Source organism: Hemitrygon akajei, chromosome 24 (assembly GCF_048418815.1).
Source record: "Hemitrygon akajei chromosome 24, sHemAka1.3, whole genome shotgun sequence".
Classification (NCBI taxonomy): Eukaryota; Metazoa; Chordata; class Chondrichthyes; order Myliobatiformes; family Dasyatidae; genus Hemitrygon; species Hemitrygon akajei.
In genome coordinates, this window is record NC_133147.1 from 323407 (window position 1) to 344007 (window position 20601).

At 43.7% G+C, this 20601-nt stretch overlaps 1 protein-coding gene across 5 annotated transcripts in view; it reads left to right on the plus strand.

The window, feature by feature from the left end:
* Positions 1 to 20601, plus strand: part of LOC140715778 (importin subunit alpha-7-like) — a 129539-nt gene that overhangs the window by 38624 nt on the left and 70314 nt on the right. For all 5 annotated transcript variants that reach the window (XM_073028152.1, XM_073028154.1, XM_073028155.1 and 2 more), the window contains one exon: positions 6836 to 6935. In XM_073028152.1, coding sequence (XP_072884253.1) covers positions 6836 to 6935 — 100 coding nt within the window. The remainder of the gene's footprint in view (positions 1 to 6835; positions 6936 to 20601) is intronic.

Consider the following 20601-nt stretch of genomic DNA (forward strand, 5'->3'; position numbering starts at 1 on the left):
TTTTATCTTCAGGACCCTTCATTCTATTAGTTTTCAGTTTAATATCTGCAAGCGATCCCTCTTTGTCCAAACAACATTTCAAATTCTGCCTCTTCACAGCACACCCTTGAATAACATTAGTGAGTGGGGTACCTTTACATTCCAAATCAAACTGTAATTGATTTGCAGGCACCTTGTTAACAAGCCATTGTTCCTTCAGCCTGGTTACTGCTTCTGACACCAATCCAGACTTTAAATTTTCTTTAGTCAATTTAGGAACTACACTTTTCCCTTCTCCTTCAATAATAATATCCACATCACCACCTTTTATCTCCTCACTAACTTTTAACACACCTTCGAACACAAACAACTGGGAATTCTCACTTCCCACTAGTACCAAGGTTAACCCTTTCTTCACTGAACCAAGTCCATCTGACCCACAAGGACTGCATTCCTTTTTAACTGAATCAGATACCTCAGACTTTTCCTGAGTTTCATTACTAGGTTCAGTACCACGTGCATCCACATCTTGAACACACTCAAACGGGACATCTGCCTCTTCCAGGCTTTCAATACCCGTCCCCTTTTCAAATTCTAAGTTCCCCTGATCCTCCCAGTTACTCTCTGGGCAAGTCCCTTCCGGAGTAAACTCAACCCTGAGGGTTAAAACAACCTCATCTGCCAACCCAGCAGACTCCTTCAAGGTAATGGCATCCTTTTCATCTAGGACTGCCCTTATTTCATTATCGGGTACGCATTTAAGTTCTTCAACTTCTTCAAACAGTTCTGTCGAGCCAGACAGATCATCCATGTCCAACCCTGGACCTTCTAACAGTCTTATCTGTTTCTCATTTTTACTCCGTGCCTCTATAAATTTCCTCCTGGCTAAGGGTAGGTCTACCTCCTCTCCTTTACTCTCTTTCACCTCCCTATTCTCCGTTTTACCACACTCTAACCCCTCTTGGTACAGGGTCGGTAAAAACGTCTCAGCCAAATCGATACTGGACTGATTTAAACTGGTCTCTTTCTCAGCTGCCTTTCTTGACATGCTGCGAGTGATCGCGCATGCGGGATAGATCTTGGAATCTAGGGGCGGGTCCTCAACACTTACAGGCTGGCTCGTCAGCTTCATTGCTGACCAAACCTCACCACCGGCTAAATCGTTACCAAGAAGGACGTCCACGCCTTCTCTCGGGAATTCTGATCGCACCCCTATTTCAACTGGTCCAGATACCAGACCACAATTTATAATGATCCTATGCAAAGGCACAGCTTCTGTCCCTTTTCCTATGCCTCGCAAAGCTACCTCTCCAGTCTCAGGACCAAAATCTAACTGAGAATCAATGACTGCTCAGCTCCAGTATCTCTCCAGATCCGCACTGGAACTGGTGTTTCTCCCTCTTTCACAGACACAGTCCCTTCTGAAATAAATTTCTCATGCCCCTCTCGTATTCTGTCTACCTGGGGCTTTCTCGTTGATTTGCTGATCAACACAATACATCCTGTAGGGATTGCTGCTTTCCCTTTTCCTGTCTCCTTCCTCAGAGCAAGGCACTTAGATGCAATATAACCCACCTTTACACAATTAAAACATGTCAAGCCAGGAACCCTCCTGCCATCTTGCCTTTCTTCCTCCTTACTTTTACCACTAGCTCCCGGCTGAATTTCTGCCTCAGCTGGCGGGCTTTCTCTACCATTCCTACGGTCTTTCTGGTAACTCTTAGTAGAGGAAAACTTTGTCTTGTGGGTTAGGGCATATTCATCTGTGAACCTGGCAGATTCGGATATGGATTTATTCGGCTTCTCGTTCAAATACATCCAGATATCATCCGAAACACAACCTTTAAATTCCTCAATCAGAATTAACTCCCTGAAATGCCAAAAATCCTCTTCCACCCTTTCTGCCGCACACCAGCGATCCAAGAGCACACCCTTCTCATAGGCAAACTCGGTATACGTCTGATTCCACACTTTCTTTAAATCTCTGAACTTTTGTCTATAGGCCTCAGGTACCAATTTGTAGGCCCGAAGAATGGCCTGTTTTACTTCCTTGTAATTCTCATACTACTCCTCCTCCACAGACAACGCCGCATATGCCCGTTGCGCCTTCCCTTTTAACACACTTTGTAACAACGCCACCCACTGATCTCTGGGCCACTTCTGATTCACTGCCACCTTTTCAAAATACAAGAAATAACTATCAACATCCATCTCCTCGAACGGAGGTACTAACCTAAACTCCCTACTAACATTAAACCTCTCCTCTCGGTCTGGCTCTTGAGCTCTTTGCTCTTGCCTTAACTTCTCCATGTCCAGCTCATGCTGCCTCTGTTTCTCCTTCTCCTCATACTCCCTCTGCTTTTCAGCTGCTTCCAGCTCTTTTAACCTAATTTCATGCTCCCTTTTCCTCTGTTCCGCGTCCAGCCTCAATTTTTCCAACTCTAACTGAGCCGTCCCAATAGCTGGTACCTTTTCAGGGATATTGTCCAATACCTCAGCCGAAAACACATTCTTCTCAATGTAATACTGAGTTATGGCCCTCCGCATCTCCCACTTTTTCATTGGCGACCTCACCTCTGCGAGATTTAGTCCTTTCGCAATATTTACCAAGTCCGACTTTGTGGCCCCCTCTAGCGCCTTCAAAGTCGGGTTTTGTGTAAGTTCGTCTACGTCCATCTTTGCTGGTTTCCCGTCTGGTTAGCCGCGCAACCAGATCCAAGTCTGGACTTAAAAGCCCGATTTACTGGCCCTCCAATTTGGTATCAAATCTCGAGACGAGGCCCCAAGTTGTTACGAACCCCGTAACTGGGTGTCTTACCAGCAAAGATAGGAGTAGCCGTTGAAGTCTGATGATACAATTTTTAACAGTATTTATTAGTAAAAATACACAAAAATAATATCAGTGCAAATATACAGATAATATACGTCATCAATACTAAACCTAAAAGTGCGGGTATAATAATAATCAATAAGAAATAAGCTCTATCGTTGTCTAGGGGATAATGAATTGTCCGATGAAAATATAAAGTTCAGTTCAGTTCATACAGGCTGCAGTCGTCGTTGCTTGTGGTGTTGCAATTGTTGGAGAGAGAGAAAAAGCAGTAACAGCTATTAACTTGCCGACTTTCCTTTTACGATCTGGATCCTTCGATTCGTTGTTGTTGTGGCCATTCACATAGGACCCCTCTGCGTCCTTTAGCTAGACCGTTCCGTGGTGGACTCGTCACCCAGGCAAGGGTGGACACACACACAAGCCCCCACTGGTCTCATAGCGTTTCTCCTGGTGCGTCTGAGGGGTGTTCCCCAGACCCTACTTTTATCCTCACTCACGGGGTCTCAGGTGTCAATCAGGTTGGGATGATGCAATCCCTCAACCAGACCACTCTGGCTGCCCCCCGAGGGGTTTCAATGAATAGTACAGTACTCAATACACAATTCCTCCTTCAAGAGACAATAGCAGTAATCTCTCTCTTTGTCAATAGGAGACATTCCACCTTGTGTATTCTGGTGTTGTCTCTCTGTCATTTCCTGACATGCTGTGTATCTCTCTCATTTCCTGGGTATCATACCCGAAATAATAGCGATCTTGCGATTCTCAAAAGGGTGGGGGGGGCGGGCATTGGCGATTCTGTACCCTTCTGCCCATCAGAGTTGCTCCTCATTCGTAACATCTGAAACAAAAAAGCTGTCCTACAGAGAATTGAACAACAGCTTGACATAGTCTTATTAATTGAATTATATAAATAGTACGTTAGACTCCTCCATTAGGAGAAAATCAGAATCAGGTTTGATATCACTATCATATGTCGTGAAACTTGTTAACTTAGCAGCAGCAGTACAATGTAATAAATGATAAATCTTTTTAAAAACCTGAATTTCAGTAATTACATATTTATATTGTTATGAATGTACCACAGCTCTGAGGGGCCGAAGGGTGCGGGACCAGCCCCCTCCTTCCGGAGAATCGCAAGATCGCTATTAATTCGGGTCTTGGACCCAGGAAATGAGAGACAATGCAACGGATTTGACCATTGTTCTTAGAGGCACCTGTGTGAATTGCAACTCTATAGTATGTGCCAGCTATCAAGGACATGGACACCCTCGGGCAATGTGGGGTGGGGATTGTATCACCCTACCGTGATTGACATTTACAAATCTGCCAGCCATGATAAAATGGAGACTGCAGGAGGCGGTACTCCAGCGACGCACCAGACGGAGACACCATCGCTCATCGCTCCCGTAAGGACGGAAAGCTGTTCGGGAGCCACATGTGATTTGGTTCCCCTAGCTAGGGAATCGAGTGGCTGATAACCCCGAAAAGGATTCCGAACTGACAACGGGGAACTCACGTTCCCGATTCCACGATTTGAGTCCAACAGGCTGGCAAGTTTATTTTCTCTCTCCAACCCGTGAACACCCAGCGGTCCCTCAAACGGCTAAAAGCCTTCATGAACTGGCGAGACTTTTTATATTTCCATCGGACAATAGTTTTACCCCTAGACAAACGATAGAGCTCCTTCGAATTGTTGATTATTACTATACCCGTGCTTTAGATTGAGTATTGACGACGTATATTATCTGAATGTTTGTATTAACCTTACTTTTGTGCCCCTTTATAAATAAAAACATTTAAAAATGGTACCATCAGACTTCAGCGGACCTCTCTATCTTTGCTGGTAAGTGACCCAGTTATGGGGTTCATAACAATATTAAATAGTTAAAATAAGTAGTACAGAACAGAAATTTTAAAAAAAGTTGTGAGAGTGTTCATGGGTTCAGTGTCTATTTAGATATTGGATAGCAGAGTGTAAGAAGCTGTTCCTAAATCGCTGAGTGTGTGCCTTCAGGCTTCTGTAGCTCCTTCCTTATGGTAACAATGAAAAGAGGGCCTGTGCTGGGTGGTGGGGGTCCTTGATGATTGACGCCTCCTTTCTGAGACACTTGAGCTGTCTTGGATACTATGGAGACTAGAACCCATGATGGAACTGACAAATTTTACAACTCTCTACAGCTTTCTTCAATCCAGTGCAGTACCCTCCCCCTGCCAGCCCCCCCTCACCATACCATCCTGTGATGCAGCCAGTTAGAATGTTCTCCATGGTACATCTGTAGAAGTTTTCAAGTATTTTAGGTGATAAACCAAATCTCTTCAAACTCCTAATGAAATATAGCTGCTGTCTTGCCTTCTTTATAGCTGCATCGATATGTTCAAACCAGGTTTGATTTTTAATGAGATATTGAGAGATTGCTGCCTCGTCTTACAGTTTCAGGAGTCCACAATCTGTTCTTTGGTCTTACTAATATTGAGTGCAAGTTTGTTGCTGCTACACATCTTTTTTAGCTGGCATATCTCGCTCCTTTATGCCCTCTTGTCTCCTGAGATTCTGCCAACAGTGGTTGTATCATCAGCAAATTTATAGATGCCATTGGAGCTGTGCCTAACTACACAGTCATGGGTATAGAGAGAGTAAAGCCGTGAACTAAGCAGACATCCCTGAGGTTGAGCCAGTGTTGATCCTCAGTGAGGAGGAGACATTATTACCAATTTGCACAGATTGTGGTTTTCCGGTTAGGAAGCCAAGGATCCAGTTGCAGAGGGAGGTACAGAGGCCTAGGCTCTGTAGCATTTTGATCAGGACTGTAGGAGTGTCTTCTAAATTGTCAGCATCTTCTAAAGATGTTTCATGGCATCAGGAAAATCACTACTTGCTCTGCTCCCCCAGCTGTTGAACCCAACTTGGAAGAAATTTTGAAAACAGGGACACCAGATGCACTCTGGATTGGGCCTCAGCTAGCCAGAGAACATGATCCTATTTTGGCTGACCTCTCTGTATAGTTGATACTCTCTAGTCCAAGCAAAGTCCTGATGAATTCATTCTGCATCCTTCATGTAATGGAGTGACCAGAACTATGTTCAATTCTATTCACAAATTGTCAGCAAATGAAGCACCTCATATGTGTAGGCAACTGAACTAGATGACATTTGGGCATGGATTGAAAAGTGGCAAGTTGTGATTTTACCACAAAACTGGCAGGTGATGATTGCAGCACTGATGCAGTTGTCAATTGGTGCATGAGTTGGGAAGTATTACCGGGGAAGACTTGGAACGTGGATTGTTCTATATAGCCTACAAAACGGTAGATGTAGCTGGGCCCATATGAGTGCTCATGGCTACCCCTCAAGCCTGGAGAAAGTGGGAGGAGCTGAAAGAAAAGTTGTTGAAGGTGAGGATCGGTTCTGCCAGGACAGAGAAGGGTGGTGGTGGAGGGGAGCTGGTTGGTTATTGAGAAAGAATTTTCCCAATATATTTTTTCCTCTAACTGGACTCTCTACTGACTGTTTCAAGAACCCCTTGTGGATGTACTGCAGAAATCCTAGCCCATTTAAGCCTTTTGCATTAGCCACAGAAAGATTGTTTGCTAGAGTTGAAACACTGAATTTGTTGATTGATAACAGTAAAGCACTGAAGATATGGTCATTATAGTTTTGTTAACAGCAAAAAACTGCAGATATTGTATTATATGTCATTATACTTATTAATAACCAAAAACTGCAGATATTGTATTATATAACTGTCATATTTATTGACAAAAATTTGCAGATATTACATAACTGTCATTATAGTTTTATTTTTGTATTAGATGCTTAAAGGAAAATGAATCATCGTCATTCAAGCATCATGCTTCATGAACAATTTTGTCTAGATTTTCTGTAGTTGTATATGTTGTGGGTACAGGGCCAGACCTGCTTGGTTAAGAGTATATAATTTGCTTTCTGTAAAGTTGTTTTGACTTGCTATTTTGTTATAAAACAAATTATACAATTTGAATATTAAAAATTTTATTTCCATTTTAGGAGGGGATGATCACAAGAGAAATGGTACAGATGCTTTTCTCTGATGATATTGAACAGCAGCTAGTGACCACTCAAAAGTTTCGTAAATTGCTTTCCAAAGGTAAGAGTGTTTCAAATGCTTTTCTATTTCAGATGGATGATATTATAATTGGTAACCAAATAAGCTTTTGGCGGATAGCACATATAAGAAAAATTTCAAAGTTCAAAATAGATATAATCAAGGTATGTATACTCAGTGGTCCCTATTTACACCTTTACACCTCAGACACGAAAAAATCTGAAGATGCTGGAAATCCAAATAACGCACGCAAAATGCTGGAGGAACTCAGCAGGCCGTATGCTGCCTGGCCTGCTGAGTTCCTCCAGCTTTCTTGTGGGTTACAGCTGTACAACACCTGCTCGCTAATGCAGACATCTAATCAGCCAAATGTGTGGCAGTAACTCAATACATAAAAGCATGCAGACATTGTCAATAGGTTCATTTATTTTTCAGACCAAACATCAAAACGTGGAAGAAATGTGATTAAGTGATTTTGAACATGGAATGAGTGCTGGTGCCAGACAACGTGGTTTGAGTATCTCAGAAACTGTTGATCTCCTTGGATTTTTATGTCCAACAGTCTCTAGAGTTTTATAGAGAATGGTGTGGAAAAGCAAAAAGATCTAGTAGGTGGCAGATAAAAACACTTGACATAGAACATCGAGCAGTACAGCACTGGAACAGCCCCTTTGGCCCACAATGTTGTACCAAACCAGCTAAAAATTAAATCAAGCATTGGTACGCTTCCCGGCTGGGATATTGGTTCCCTTCCATGTCAGGAATAACCCGTCCCTCTTGTACAGGTCACCCCTTTCCCAGAAAAGGTTTCAATGATCCAAGAACTTAGAACCCTGTCCCCTGCACCATCTCCACAACCACTCATTCAGCAGTGCTATCACCCCGTTCCTTCCTGCATTAGCTTATGGCACCAGAAACAATATGGAGATTACTAGCTTGGAGGTCCTTCTCTTCAGTTTCTTTCTGAACTTTATATACTCATGGTGTAGGACCTCTTCCCCTTTACTGCTTATGTAATTGGTGCTAATACCTCTGCTGCACGTGGTCAAGATCCCTCCATTCTCTGTATATTCACGTGCCTGTCTAGGAACCTCTTAAAGCGGTGAGCAGAGAGATGAAGAGGACTGCATTGTTGATAGGGGATTCCATAGTTACAGGAACAGAGACAAGATTCTGAGGGCGCAATCGAGACACCTGGATGGTATATTACCTCCCTTTAATGAGGGATGTCTCAGATTGGGTCCATGGCATTCCCAAGGATTTGTTGATGTAGAAAATTGGAGGATCACCTGTTCTCAATTAATTCATAAGAATAAATAACCCCTCTCTTTGTAAGGTTCGACAGTATGGTAGATTTTTAACAAACCAAACCAAAATAAAGACAAAAGAGTATTCAAGATAAGTCAGGGAAATGATAATAGAGAAGCACAAATCTGGGAAAGAGCACAAGCCCATCTCAAAGTCTCTGAACATTCCTTGGAGCTCAGTAAAATCCATCATGAAAAAGTGGAAAAAATATGAAGCACAGCCCCATTGCCTAAGTCAGGCCTCCCCTCTAAAGTTAGTCGCTGGAGAAGAATGCATTGTAAGAGTAGCTACTGTGATGCCAACAGCCACTCTGAGAAGCCAGTGGCAGCATCTGAAAATGAAGTTCATGGCTCCATAATTTCTTAAGGCCTTGTACAAAAAGGGTATTTATGGAAGAGTGGCAAATAAAAAGCCCTGTCTGGAAAAAAAAAGCATGTCCTTGCCTGGAATGACTTTGCAAAGCATCACTTAGAAGATGTTGTAAAAATGTGGAAGGAAGTCTTATGGTTGGATGAGACTAAACTGGAACTTTTTGGCTTCAACACTAAGTGGTATGTGTGACATAAATCTAATACTGCCTATCACCCAGGAGCACCATCCCTGCTGTAAAGTATGGTGGAGATAGCATCATGCTGTGGGCATGCTTTTCAGAGGCAGGGACTAGAAATCTGGTCAGGATTGATGGGAAGATGTATGCTGCTAGATTCAGACAGATCCTGGATAAAAACATGCTATCCTCTGTCAAAAAGCTTAAACTGGGGAGGAAGTTTGTCTTTCATCAGGACACCCACCCAAAGCACACTACTAGAGCAACCATGGAGTGGCTACAAATGAAGAAAATTGATGTCCTTGAGTGGGCCAGTCAGAATCCTGATCAAACATCTCTGGCAAGACCTCAAGATTGCTGTCCACTTCTGCTCTCCAACTAACCTGGCACAGCTTGAGCAATTTTGTAAGGAGAAATGGGTAAATCTTGCTCCATCACGTTGTGCAAAGCTAGTAAGTCAAGTCGTCAAGTCACTTTTTATTGTCATTTTGACCATAACTGCTGGTACAGTACATAGTAAAAATGAGGTAACGTTTTTCAGGACCATGGTGTTACATGACACAGTACAAAAACTAGACTGAACTAGGAAAAAAAAACGTAGAAAAAATACTACACTAGGCTACGGACCCACCCAGGACTGCATAAAGTGCACAAAACAGTGCAGGCATTACAATAAATAATAAACAAGACAATAGGGCAGTAAGGTGTCAGTCCAGGCTCTGGGTATTGAGGAGTCTGATAGCATGGGGGAAGAAACTGTTACATAGTCTGGTTGTGAAAGCCCGAATGCTTTGGTGCCTTTTCCCAGACGGCAGAAGGGAGAAGCGTTTGTATGAGGGGTGCGTGGGGTCCTTCGTAATGCTGTTTCCTTTGTGGGTGCAGCGTGTAGTGTAAATGTCCGTGATGGCGGGAAGAGAGACCCCGATGATCTTCTCAGCTGACCTCACTATCCGCTGCAGTGTCTTGCGATCCTAGATGGTGCAATTTCCAAACCAGGCAGTGATGCAGCTGCTCAGGATGCTCTCAATACAACCCCTCTGGAATGTGATGAGGATGGGGGGTGGGAGTTGGACTTTCCTCAGCCTTCGCAGAAAGTAGAGACGCTGCTGGGCTTTCTTTGCTATGGAGCTAGTGTTGAGGGACCAGGTGAGATTCCCCGTCAGGTGAACACCAAGAAATTTGGTGCTCTTAATTATCTCTAGCGAGGAACCGTCGATGTTCAGCAGGGAGTGGTCACTCCGGCCCTCCTAAAGTCAACAACCATCTCTTTTGTTCACATTCAGAGACAGATTGTTGGCTCTGCACCAGTCCGTTAGCCGCTGCACCTCCTCTCTGTAAGCTGACTCGTTGTTTTTGCTGATGAGACCCACCACGGTCGTGTCATTGGTGAACTTGATGATGTGGTTTGAGCTGTGTGTTGCAGCACAGTCGTGGGTCAGCAGAGTGAACAGCAGTGGACTGAGCACACAGCTCTGGGGGTAGAGATGTATCCAAAAATATCACTGGCTGTAATAGCTGCAAGAGATGGTTCAACTTAGTACTGAGCAAAGGGGAATGAATACTGCTGACATTTCAGTTTCTGAATTCTTAGTTTTTCATGCTTTACAATTTTCCCTGTTTTCTGGGCTCTACTGTGGAAATAAAAGAAGCATGCAATTCACAAATAAAAATTCCCAGTTAAATTAACCAAAATCCCTGGTTATAATACTCATTCCTAGCATGGCGAAGAAGATATACAGCCTTCATTACCAGAGGCATATAGTATAAGAATAAGGATATCATGATACAGTTGTTGAATTGGGCAGCAAAGTTCTCCTCACCCCTTTACAGAAAGAATGTGGGGAGTTTGGAGAGGATACAGTAGAAGTTGCATGAAACTGAGGATATAAGCTAAAAGGAGAGGCTGGACAAACTTGGATTGTTTTCTGGGAAGCTTCCACAGTTTGTTGTTTTTCCTTCTTTATATTTGTTCATTTAGGAACAGTAGAGATTGCAGGCAGGATAAAGGAATGCCCTTCTTGCAGGATGTGGGAAGGCAGGGAGACCTCCAGTAACCCTGACAACTATTCCTGAGAGAAGTGTACCCGGTTGCAGCTTGTAACAATTCTCATTAATGAGTTGGAGTTGGAACTGGATGAACTCTAGATAATTCAGGAGGCTGAAGGTGTGATAAATAGGACACAGAGTTAGTTACACCCAAGGTGCAGGACACAGGAAGTTGGGTGACAGGAAGAGGAAAGGGGTGAAACAGCCAGTGTATGTAGTCCGTGAGCCAGTAGGGTTGGTCGGTACCATCTAAGGGGAATAATGCTCATAGTGATTTTTGGCAAGGTATACATCTCTAGAGTTAGAAAATATGTGATAGCATTGCACCAATGGTAACGTTATGTGTGCTATCATGCATTTTATAACATGACCCTAAAATAAGTATTTCTGAAAAGTGACCAATATAAAGTACAACATATATATTCAACCTAGTGGTATTTTGTCATCAGTGACCGCTCAACATTGAAATTTGTCACAATGATAGCTGAGTTCAAGCACTTTTCATCAAATGTTGTTATAAAATTCTACATTGAAAACTATGTCATTGGTGGCACTCGCAGTATAATGCCCAATTTCAGTAAAGTGAATCATTTCATTTTTAGAAAAACATTTGTCGTCTTGTGTATTTTGGAAAAGTCAATAAAAACCCTAGGACACATATAATCACATGAATTTGTAGAGAATTTATTCAGGAATTCAAGTAAGTAATCACTTTTTGTATATATTCCATATTAACATCAGTGCAGCAGAAAATGTTACCCCACCCCACAAAAGGTAAAAAACCTCATTTGGAGAGATTTCTGGAGTTTTATCAATGTCATGATATTTTCCATATTGTCGTATCAAATCAAAACAATCTTAAGCTTTTGTCATAGCATTTAGAATTACAGAAAAATAATTCAAATGTGGGGTTCCACATGGCCATGACTTAGGTCCCATTTGGTTGTAAAATGAATATATTTAATCAAAGACTGCTTTCCATACTTTGTTTTCCTATTAATAGTCATAATTTTCCAAGTCTTCCACACCTTCTCTGAGGTGGATGCCTGGTTCTCAAAGTCTGCCAGTCTACACATGTCAGTACACCTGAGACCATTTGCAACACACATACATCTTGGGAGTGAACATTTTTTTGGACAGTTACAGGCCAGTAGATCCAGGACGGCATCGGGTGCTGGCTGGCCTTCCATCCAGTGCACCACCAACTGTTCAGCTTCCTCTTCTCTCTCCATCTTCCATCCTCTGCCAACAGGGCTTAGCACTTGTGTGTCCTTCTCCAAACATCTTCTCCATATACCAGCCTGGTAGTTGCCTCGCTGTGTATGTTTTATTAAGCAGTCCTTGCATGGTGGAAGTTGATGTCTTTCGATTTCACCTTTTTTGACACGGAAAAGGTGATACCTGAGCTCATTGACCTTGATGGTCGATGTTTTTAGGGCATACAGAAGACATGTAAATGCCTCCAGTTTGTCCATCAGTTCTGGGGAGAGGTCCCACTCCTGACCCAACTCTAAGAATGTGTCCTGAGTTTCCCTGTTGCTGGTTGGAAGATTTAGGGCACTTCCAATTTGCTTGCAAAAATGCTTACAGTCACATCCTGTGTATGCGTGCAACCCGATGAGAACCCTACAAACCTCTATGCCAACAGTGGCAGCAACCTTCCTGATGTCTACAAGCCTTGTACGGGTTCTAGTGCCACACTTCTGGAACAATGGGGCCTCAATCTTGTCACAAAATGCTAAAGACATGATAAAGACATTTGTGTCTTCTGAGCAGATCACTACAGATTGGTGACCCTCTCTTGTGGCATGGGCAGCATGGAGAAGTAGGCAGCCGTCTGCTTCTTGTTGATACTGACAAGCTGACACCTCCTCACTGTCTTGAGATGTGATTCTGTAACATTTGTCATTCACAGTTGCATACAGAATCTTCTCCTGTATCTTTGCTCTGTACTCCGTCTTCCTCCATTCATGGACTTTGAAGCTAATGAGACTATTTTTGTTACTGACTTTGGTCAGGAAGCTTCTCCAGTGCCTCACCATCTGTGTGCTTGTGATACCTTGCAACTCATGACCAGTCTCTTCACGCCGTAGTGATCTTTCACTAGTTTTGATAGAGTTCTCCTTGGTATGTGTTGAACACAACATCTATTCTTCTACTCTGACTGCCTTCCCTCAGTGCCATACCCAGAATTGTTGTGGCAACATTTCTGAAAGTAACTTGATTGCCTTTCACTCTGGACCAGGTTCACTCCATCAACCACTGTAGCAGAGTTTCCTGGAAGTTGCTCTTCTACTGCTACATTTTTCTGCAAGGTTGTGGCTAAAGTAGCTTTATTTGTCTTTCTCAGCAATCCTTCTAGTGTGGACAAGGCCCAGGGCAGTGATCCAAAGGCGTGAGAGAGGATATCCTCCATACGTAGACTGCGCCCTCGTGCCATCACTATGATGCGTTCAAACAAAGACCTGTCTGCTTTCAAGATGATTGCCCTCCCATTTGATTTCACTTCTCTCTTCTTACACATATCACTGAATGTTTTTAGCTTGTTGGTTTTCATTGGGTCATGGAATTTCTTTGCTGGTGGGTCTTCCTCTTGTCTCTCATCCTTCAAAATTGCATAGCATTGCTCACCAATCTCTTATACCTTCATCAGGTCAGAGACAATGTCCTTGGGGGCTGCTTTTGCTGTAGAGATGCTAATGAGGTCCCACTTCTCTGCAAATGGATTGACCCATTCATGTGTGAGGCTAACCACTGCTAAAACTGCTTCCTCATCTTTCTGCATTCTTGGCCGCTGTAGCTCCACAAGACAAAGCTCTGATTTGTTGCCTTGCACCATCTCCCTTAACTGTCCCAGGAATGCACTGCGGTGCTCAGCTGTTATGTAGTAATGCTTGGTAGCTCCAGCATTCAAGCTGAACCGTGATGTGCCTCCAGGAGTCTGTGTGTCTTTGTTCACTGTGGCTTCAGTAGCCTGGTCCACAGGGATCTGCCCAAAGGGGTTGTTACTTGACAGCTGCACTGAGAATTGGCCTGTCTTGAAGGCCTCATACACAGAAGGATTCTTCTCTGGGAGGTTCATCATCTGAGCAAAGTAAGGGGACAGGTACCTGGCATAATTCATCTTATCATAGGCAAAAGCACCATGGGATCATGGTTCTTATAACATGGAGGTACAACTCCCAGTCCCCCTCATGAGAGGCGCGCAGAAGCCCAAGTACTATGTTCTCTACCATGTCAATGTATGATATCCAGAATGCGGATAGCTTTCCATTGTTGTGACGGAGGTGTTCCAGAAAGTCTGTTCACAGGGTCATCAGCTCAGCTAAGAGTGGACTTTGCAGCAGATTGTTCAAATTCTATTGGTTCAAGTCACTGGCCATGTCGTTCACATGGTCTAAGAATGATTTGATCATCCCACTCCTCTCTGGAACGTTCTCCTCAACCCACGGTGTGAACTCTGCCCATGTGAGTCCCATCAGTGCTTCGTAGGTGTACTTGTGGACCCTGACAGCACGATTGTAGTTTTTACCATCAAGGACTCCATTGGTGGACCCCTCTGCGACAATTCCAGCCTCTTTGCATACGTCCTTTAGAGCAGCATCCCGAAATCGCTTTCCTAGGATAGTTCAGGCATTACATGTGGTATGGAATGTTCCCATCCCGAGAAGAATGTTGGAGAAGCGCTCTTTGTGCTTCCAGACTTCAGTGGCTTTTGCACAGAGTGCTTGATCCATGATTACCACAATTGTTTCTAGATGAAGTTCCTTCCTGATTAGCTCTGATTGGTTCAGGATTTCAAATACTGTGGTCAACTCTGGCTGGTGAATTGATGGTTGGCAGATACCCAACAATATCTTGTGAGATTGGTTCTTGGTTCCTGGTGCTGATATTAAAACCAGTCCAGCTTGGGATTGTCTGATTCTCTGGATCTATTTGCCTTGCAAGTGTCCACACCAGGTTCTTCTTGCAGGCAAGAAGAGCAGCTTCCTTGGTTTCCTGGACACAGTGTTCCCTGGTTGGGAGAGGCTGTGGGCCCACACACGCACCTGCTGCATATACTTCCAGTTCTTGGTCCTCAATGGTGGCTGATCTCTGCTTCAGTTTCTCGATGTATGGAAGCACAGCTCTTGGCAGATGTGGTCCATAGACATTGGCCTGTATCACTATGCCATTGACTCTATGTGATGTACCCTTTCCAGTGAGAGTGTCCTCAAGTGTATCAATATTGTCCCGTGCAAGAAAGCTTCCACCGCTGCAATGCTATCATGTATTTTCTAGCACTAGGGGTATATACCTTGCTAAAAATCACTATAAGAATTATTCCCCCCAGATTGGTACTGGTGGCCCAAATTTGGGGTCCTGGCTCACGGACTAATAGTGCTCCTGTGGCCATCCCCCTCAACAAGTGTATCACTTTGGATACCATCAGGAGGGGTGAGCAAGCAGAGGAAAGCTGCGGTCAGCATTGAGTCCAGCTCTGACTCAGAAGGGAAGGGGGAGAAGGTTTGTGCTGTGGAGTGATCGCAATCTGTTGCAAGAAACATAAGGCTGCATAGTAGGTGAATTTAACTTTCCACATATTGACTGGGATTCCAAGACTGCAAAAGGACCAGATGGGATAGAGTCTGTCAAATATGTTCAGGAAAGTTTCCTCGGTCAGTATGTAGAAGTCCCAACGAAAGAATGTGTGATACTTGAACTGCTATTAGGGAATGAGACAGGGCAAGTGACAGAAGTTTGAGGAGGGAAACATTTGCATCTTATGATCACAATGCCCATAGTTTCAAAGTAAATATGAAAAAAGATAGGTTTGGTCCGTGGGTCGAGATTCTAAATTGGAGAAAGGCCAGTTTTGATGGTATCTGAAAAGAGCTGTCTGGTAATTGTGGATTGGGACAGGCTGTTTTCTGGCAAAGGTCTACTTGATAAGCGAGATGCCTTCAAAAGCAAAATTTTAAGAGTACAATGGTTTGTATGTGCTTGGCAGAATGAGAAGTAAAGATAGCAGGTGTGGGGAACCTTGGCTTTCAAGAGATACTGAGGCCCTGATTAAGTCAAGTCAAGTCACTTTTATTGTCATTTCGACCATAACTGCTGGTACTGTACATAGTAAAAATGAGACATCATTTTTCAGGACCATGGTGTTACATGACACAGTACAAAAACTAGACTGAACTACGTAAAAAAAACGAAGAAAAAATACTACACTAGGCTACGGACCTACACAGGACTGCATAAAGTGCACAAAGACAGTGCAGGCATTATTATAAATAATAAACAGGACAATAGGGCAAGGTGTCAGTCCAGGCTTCAGGTATTGAGGAGTCTGATAGCTTGGGGGAAGAAACTGTTACATAGTCTGGTTGTGAGAGCCCGAATGCTTCGGAGTCTTTTTGCAGACAGCAGGAGGGAGAAGAGATTGTATGAGGGATGCATGGGGTCCTTCATAATGCTGTTTCCTTTGCGGATGCAGTGTGTAGTGTAAGTGTCCGTGATGGCGGGAAGAGAGGCCCGATGATCTTCTCAGCTGACCTCACTATCCGCTGCAGGGTCTTGTGATCCGAGATGGTGCAATTTCTGAACCAGGCAGTGATGCAGCTGCTCAGGATGCTCTCAGTACAACCCCTGTAGAATGTGATGAGGATGGGGGGTGGGAGATGGACTTCCCTCAGCCTTTGCAGAAAGTAGAGACGCTGCTGGGCTTTCTTTGCTATGGAGCTGGTGTTGAGGGACCAGGTGAGATTCTCCGTCAGATGAACACCAAGAAATTTGGCACTCTTTTTTTTAAAAAATTTTTTTTTATTAGTTTTTCAAAACATTTTACAAAATTAAAAGCCCCAAATCCCAGTGGGGAGCATTCATACAGTGCAAGATTAAGCATACAATAACAATATGCTACAAACGAAGAGAATTTAACAAAAAAGCACCTAAATTAAAGACAAGTGAGCTTAGTGTCCTCCCCAATCCCCACAACACAAGAAAAAAACAACAACAACTCCAGACCAACCACCACACAATATAGAGAGTATAAGTCAGGACAGTCAAACTCCCAGACTGTGAATACACTTAGTAACAGAGGATAATAATGCCTACTACCAAAAAAAAAAGAAAAAGGGAGCTGAAAGCAAGGGACCGAAAAGAAGAAAAAAAAGAAAAAAAAAACCCTAGTCAAGAGGAAGATTAGAAATTTGGCACTCTTAATTATCTGTAGCGAGGAGCCATCGATGTTCAGCGGGGAGTGGTCGCTCAGTGCCCTCCTGAAGTCAACAACAATCTCTTTTGTTCACATTAAGAGACAGGTTGTTGACTCTGCACCAGTCCGTTAGCCGCTGCATCTCCTCTCTGTAAGTTGACTCGTCGTTCTTGCTGATGACACCCACCACAGTCATGTCATCGGCGAACTTGATGATATGGTTCGAGCTGTGTGTTGCAGTACAGTCGTGGGTCAGCAGAGTGAACAGCAGTGGACTGAGCATGCAGCCCTGGGGAGCCCCCGTGCTCAGTGTGATGGTGTTGGAGATGCTGCTCCCGATCCGGACTGACTGAGGTCTCATTTGCAGAGGGAGGTGTTCAGGCCCAGTAGGCTCAGCTTTCCAATAAGTTTTTGAAGGATGATTGTATTGAGTGCTGAACTGAAGTCTATGAACAGCATCCGAACATATGTCTCTTTTTTGTCCAGGTGCAGGGTGCTGGCAATGGCGTCATCTTTTGAGCGGTTGGGACGGTATGCAAACTGCAGGGGATCCAGTGAGGGGGGCAGCAGGGTCTTGATATGCCTCATGGCGAGCCTCTCGAAACACTTCATGATGATGGATGTAGGTGCAACGGGACGGTAGTCATTTAGGCAGGACACTGAAGACTTCTTCAGTACGAGGACGATGGTGGCAGCCTTGAAGCACTTTGGAACGGTGGCGCTGCTCAGGGAGATGTTGAAGATGTCATTGAGAACATCTGCTAGCTGGTCTGCACATCCTCTGAGCACTATCAGGGATGTTATCTGGTCCAGCAGCCTTCCGTGGGTTGACCCTGCACAGGGTTCTTCTCACGTTGGCCACGGTGAGACACAGCACCTGGTCATTTGTAGGAGGGGTGAACTTCCTCGCCGCCACGTCATTTTCCGCCTCAAACAGGGCATAGAAGTTATTCAGCGCATTAGGGAGGGAGACATCACCTGCACAGTCAGGTGATGTTGTCCTGTAATTGTAATGAGTTGCATTGCAGGTATTGGGAGGTAGAAACAAATGAGCTGCTTATGGAGTGTGAGAAATACAGAAATACACCTAAGAAAGAGGTCAGGAGGGCTCAAAGAGCACATGAGGTTGCTTTAGCAGACAAGTTGAAGGAGAATCCTAAGGCATTCTGTAGATATGTTAAGAGCAAAAGGATTGCAAGGGACAAAATTGGTCCTCTGGAAGATCAGAATTATAGGCCACTGAGCCTGACATCGGTAGAGGGAAAGTTATTGGAAGGTATTCTAAGGGAATGAATATGTAAGTATTTGGATAGACATGGACTGATTCAGGATAGTCAGCATGGCTTCATGCTTGGTAGGTCACGTCTAACCAATCTTATAATTTTTTTCAAGAAAGTTACCAGGAAAATTGATGAAGGCAAGGTAGTGGATGTTGCCTACATAGTCTTTAGCAAAGCATTTGACAAGGTCCCGCATGAGAGGTTGATCAAGAAGGTCCAGTCACTTGGCAATCAATATAAAGTAGTAGATTGGATTAGACATTGGCTTTGTGGGAGAAGCCAGAGAGTGGTAGTAAATTGTTGCCTCTGACTGGACACCTGTGACTAGCGGAGTACTGCAGGAATCTGTGCTTGGTCAGTTGTCGTTTGTCATCTATATCAATGATCTGGATGATAATTTGGTTAAATGGATTAGTAAATTTGTGGTTGACACCAAGATTGGGTGTGTAGTGGACAATTGAGGCTTGCAGTAGGATCTGAACCAGTTGGAAAAATGGGCTGAAAATGACATACGGAATTTAATGCAGACAAGTATGCAGTTACACTTGGTTAGGACCAACTAGGGTAGGTCTTACACAGTGATTGGTAGGGCACTAGGGAGTATGGTAGAACAAAAGGATCTGGGAATACAGGTCTATAATTCATTGAAAGTAGTGTCACAGGTAGATGGGGGTCATAAAGAAAGCTTTTAGCACATTGACCTTCATAAATCAAAGTATTTTGTATTAGATATGAGATATTATGTTGAAGTTGTGTAAGACGTTGATGAGGCCTAATTTGGAGTATTGTGTGCAGTTTTGGTCACCTTCCTGTAAATATGATTGAAAGAATACAGAGAATATTTAGAAGGATGATGCTGGGTCTGGAGGACCTATGTTATATGGAAAGATTAAGTAGGTTAAGACTTTATTCCTTGGAATGTAGAAGGTTGAGAGGAGATTTGATAGAGGTATATAAAATTGTGAGGGGTATAGATAGGGTAAATGCAAGCAAGCTTTTTCCACTAGGATTGGATCGGACTACAACTGCAGGTCATGGATTAAGGGTTAAAGGTGTAAAATTTAAGGGGGGCATGAGGGAAATTTCTTCACTCAGAAGAAGTGAGACTGTGGAACGAGCTGCCAACGTGTGGTGCATGTGAGCTTGATTTAATCGTTTAAAAGAAGTTTGAATAGGTACATGGATAGTAGGGGTATGGAAAGCTAAGGTCCCAGTGCAAGTTGATGGGAGTAGGCAGTTTAAATTGTTTTGGTATGGACTAGATGGGCTGAAGCTGTACTCTTCTATGACTCTATGATTATGACTATGAGTGTCAGGCTCAGGGAAGGCCTCATAGAGTTTATCAAATTATGAGACAACATCAACATGGTAGATGGCACGAATCTTTTTCCCAGGGTAGAAGTGTCAAATACTGGAGGGCATAGCTTTAAGGTGACAGAGGAGAGTTCAAAGGTGATGTGTAGAGTAAGATTTTTTACACTGAGAGTTGGTGCCTAGAACATGCTGCTAGGGGTGGTTGTAGAAGCAAATACAACAGTAGCGTCCAGGAGGCTTTTGGATTGGCATATGAATATGTGGGGAATGGAGAGATGTGTATCATGTGCAGGAAGAGAGATCACACTTGGTACAGATAGAGAAACAAACGGGCACAATAGAAACTTGATTTAAAGTGACAAAGATTGTGAAGTGAATATGCCTGGATACTTCTCCAATGGAAAGCAATAAGGAGATTTAAAGTAGTGCCACAGGTAGATAGGGTTGTAAACAGAGTTTTTAGTACATTGGCCTTCCTAAATCAAAGTATTGAGTACAGGAGTTGGGATGTTATGTTGAAGTTGTATCAGACATTGGAGAGGCCTAATTTGGAGTATTGTGTGCATAAACACAAGAGAGTCTGCAGATGCTGGAAATCCTGAGCAACACACACACAATGCTGGAGGAACTCAGCAGGTCAGGCAGCATCTGTAGAGGGAAATAAACAGTTTGGGGCTAAGGCCCTTCATCAGGACTGGAAAGGAAGGGGGAAGAATCCTGAATAAGAAGGTGGGGGACAGGAAGGAGTACAAGATAACATATGATATGTGAGACTAAATGAAGGGGAAGGTGTGTATTTGGAGGAGGGGTGGATGAAGTAATACGCTGGGAGGTGATAGGTAGAAGAGATGAAGGGCTGAAGAAGGAGGAATCTGATAGGAGAGGACAGTGACCCAAGGAAGAAAGAGAGGGAGGAGGGTCACCAGAGGGAGGTCATGGACAGGTGAGTAGAAGGAAGGGGTGAGAGGAGAAGCAGAATGGGGAATGGAAAAAGAGAGAAGGATGAAGGGGGAGAAA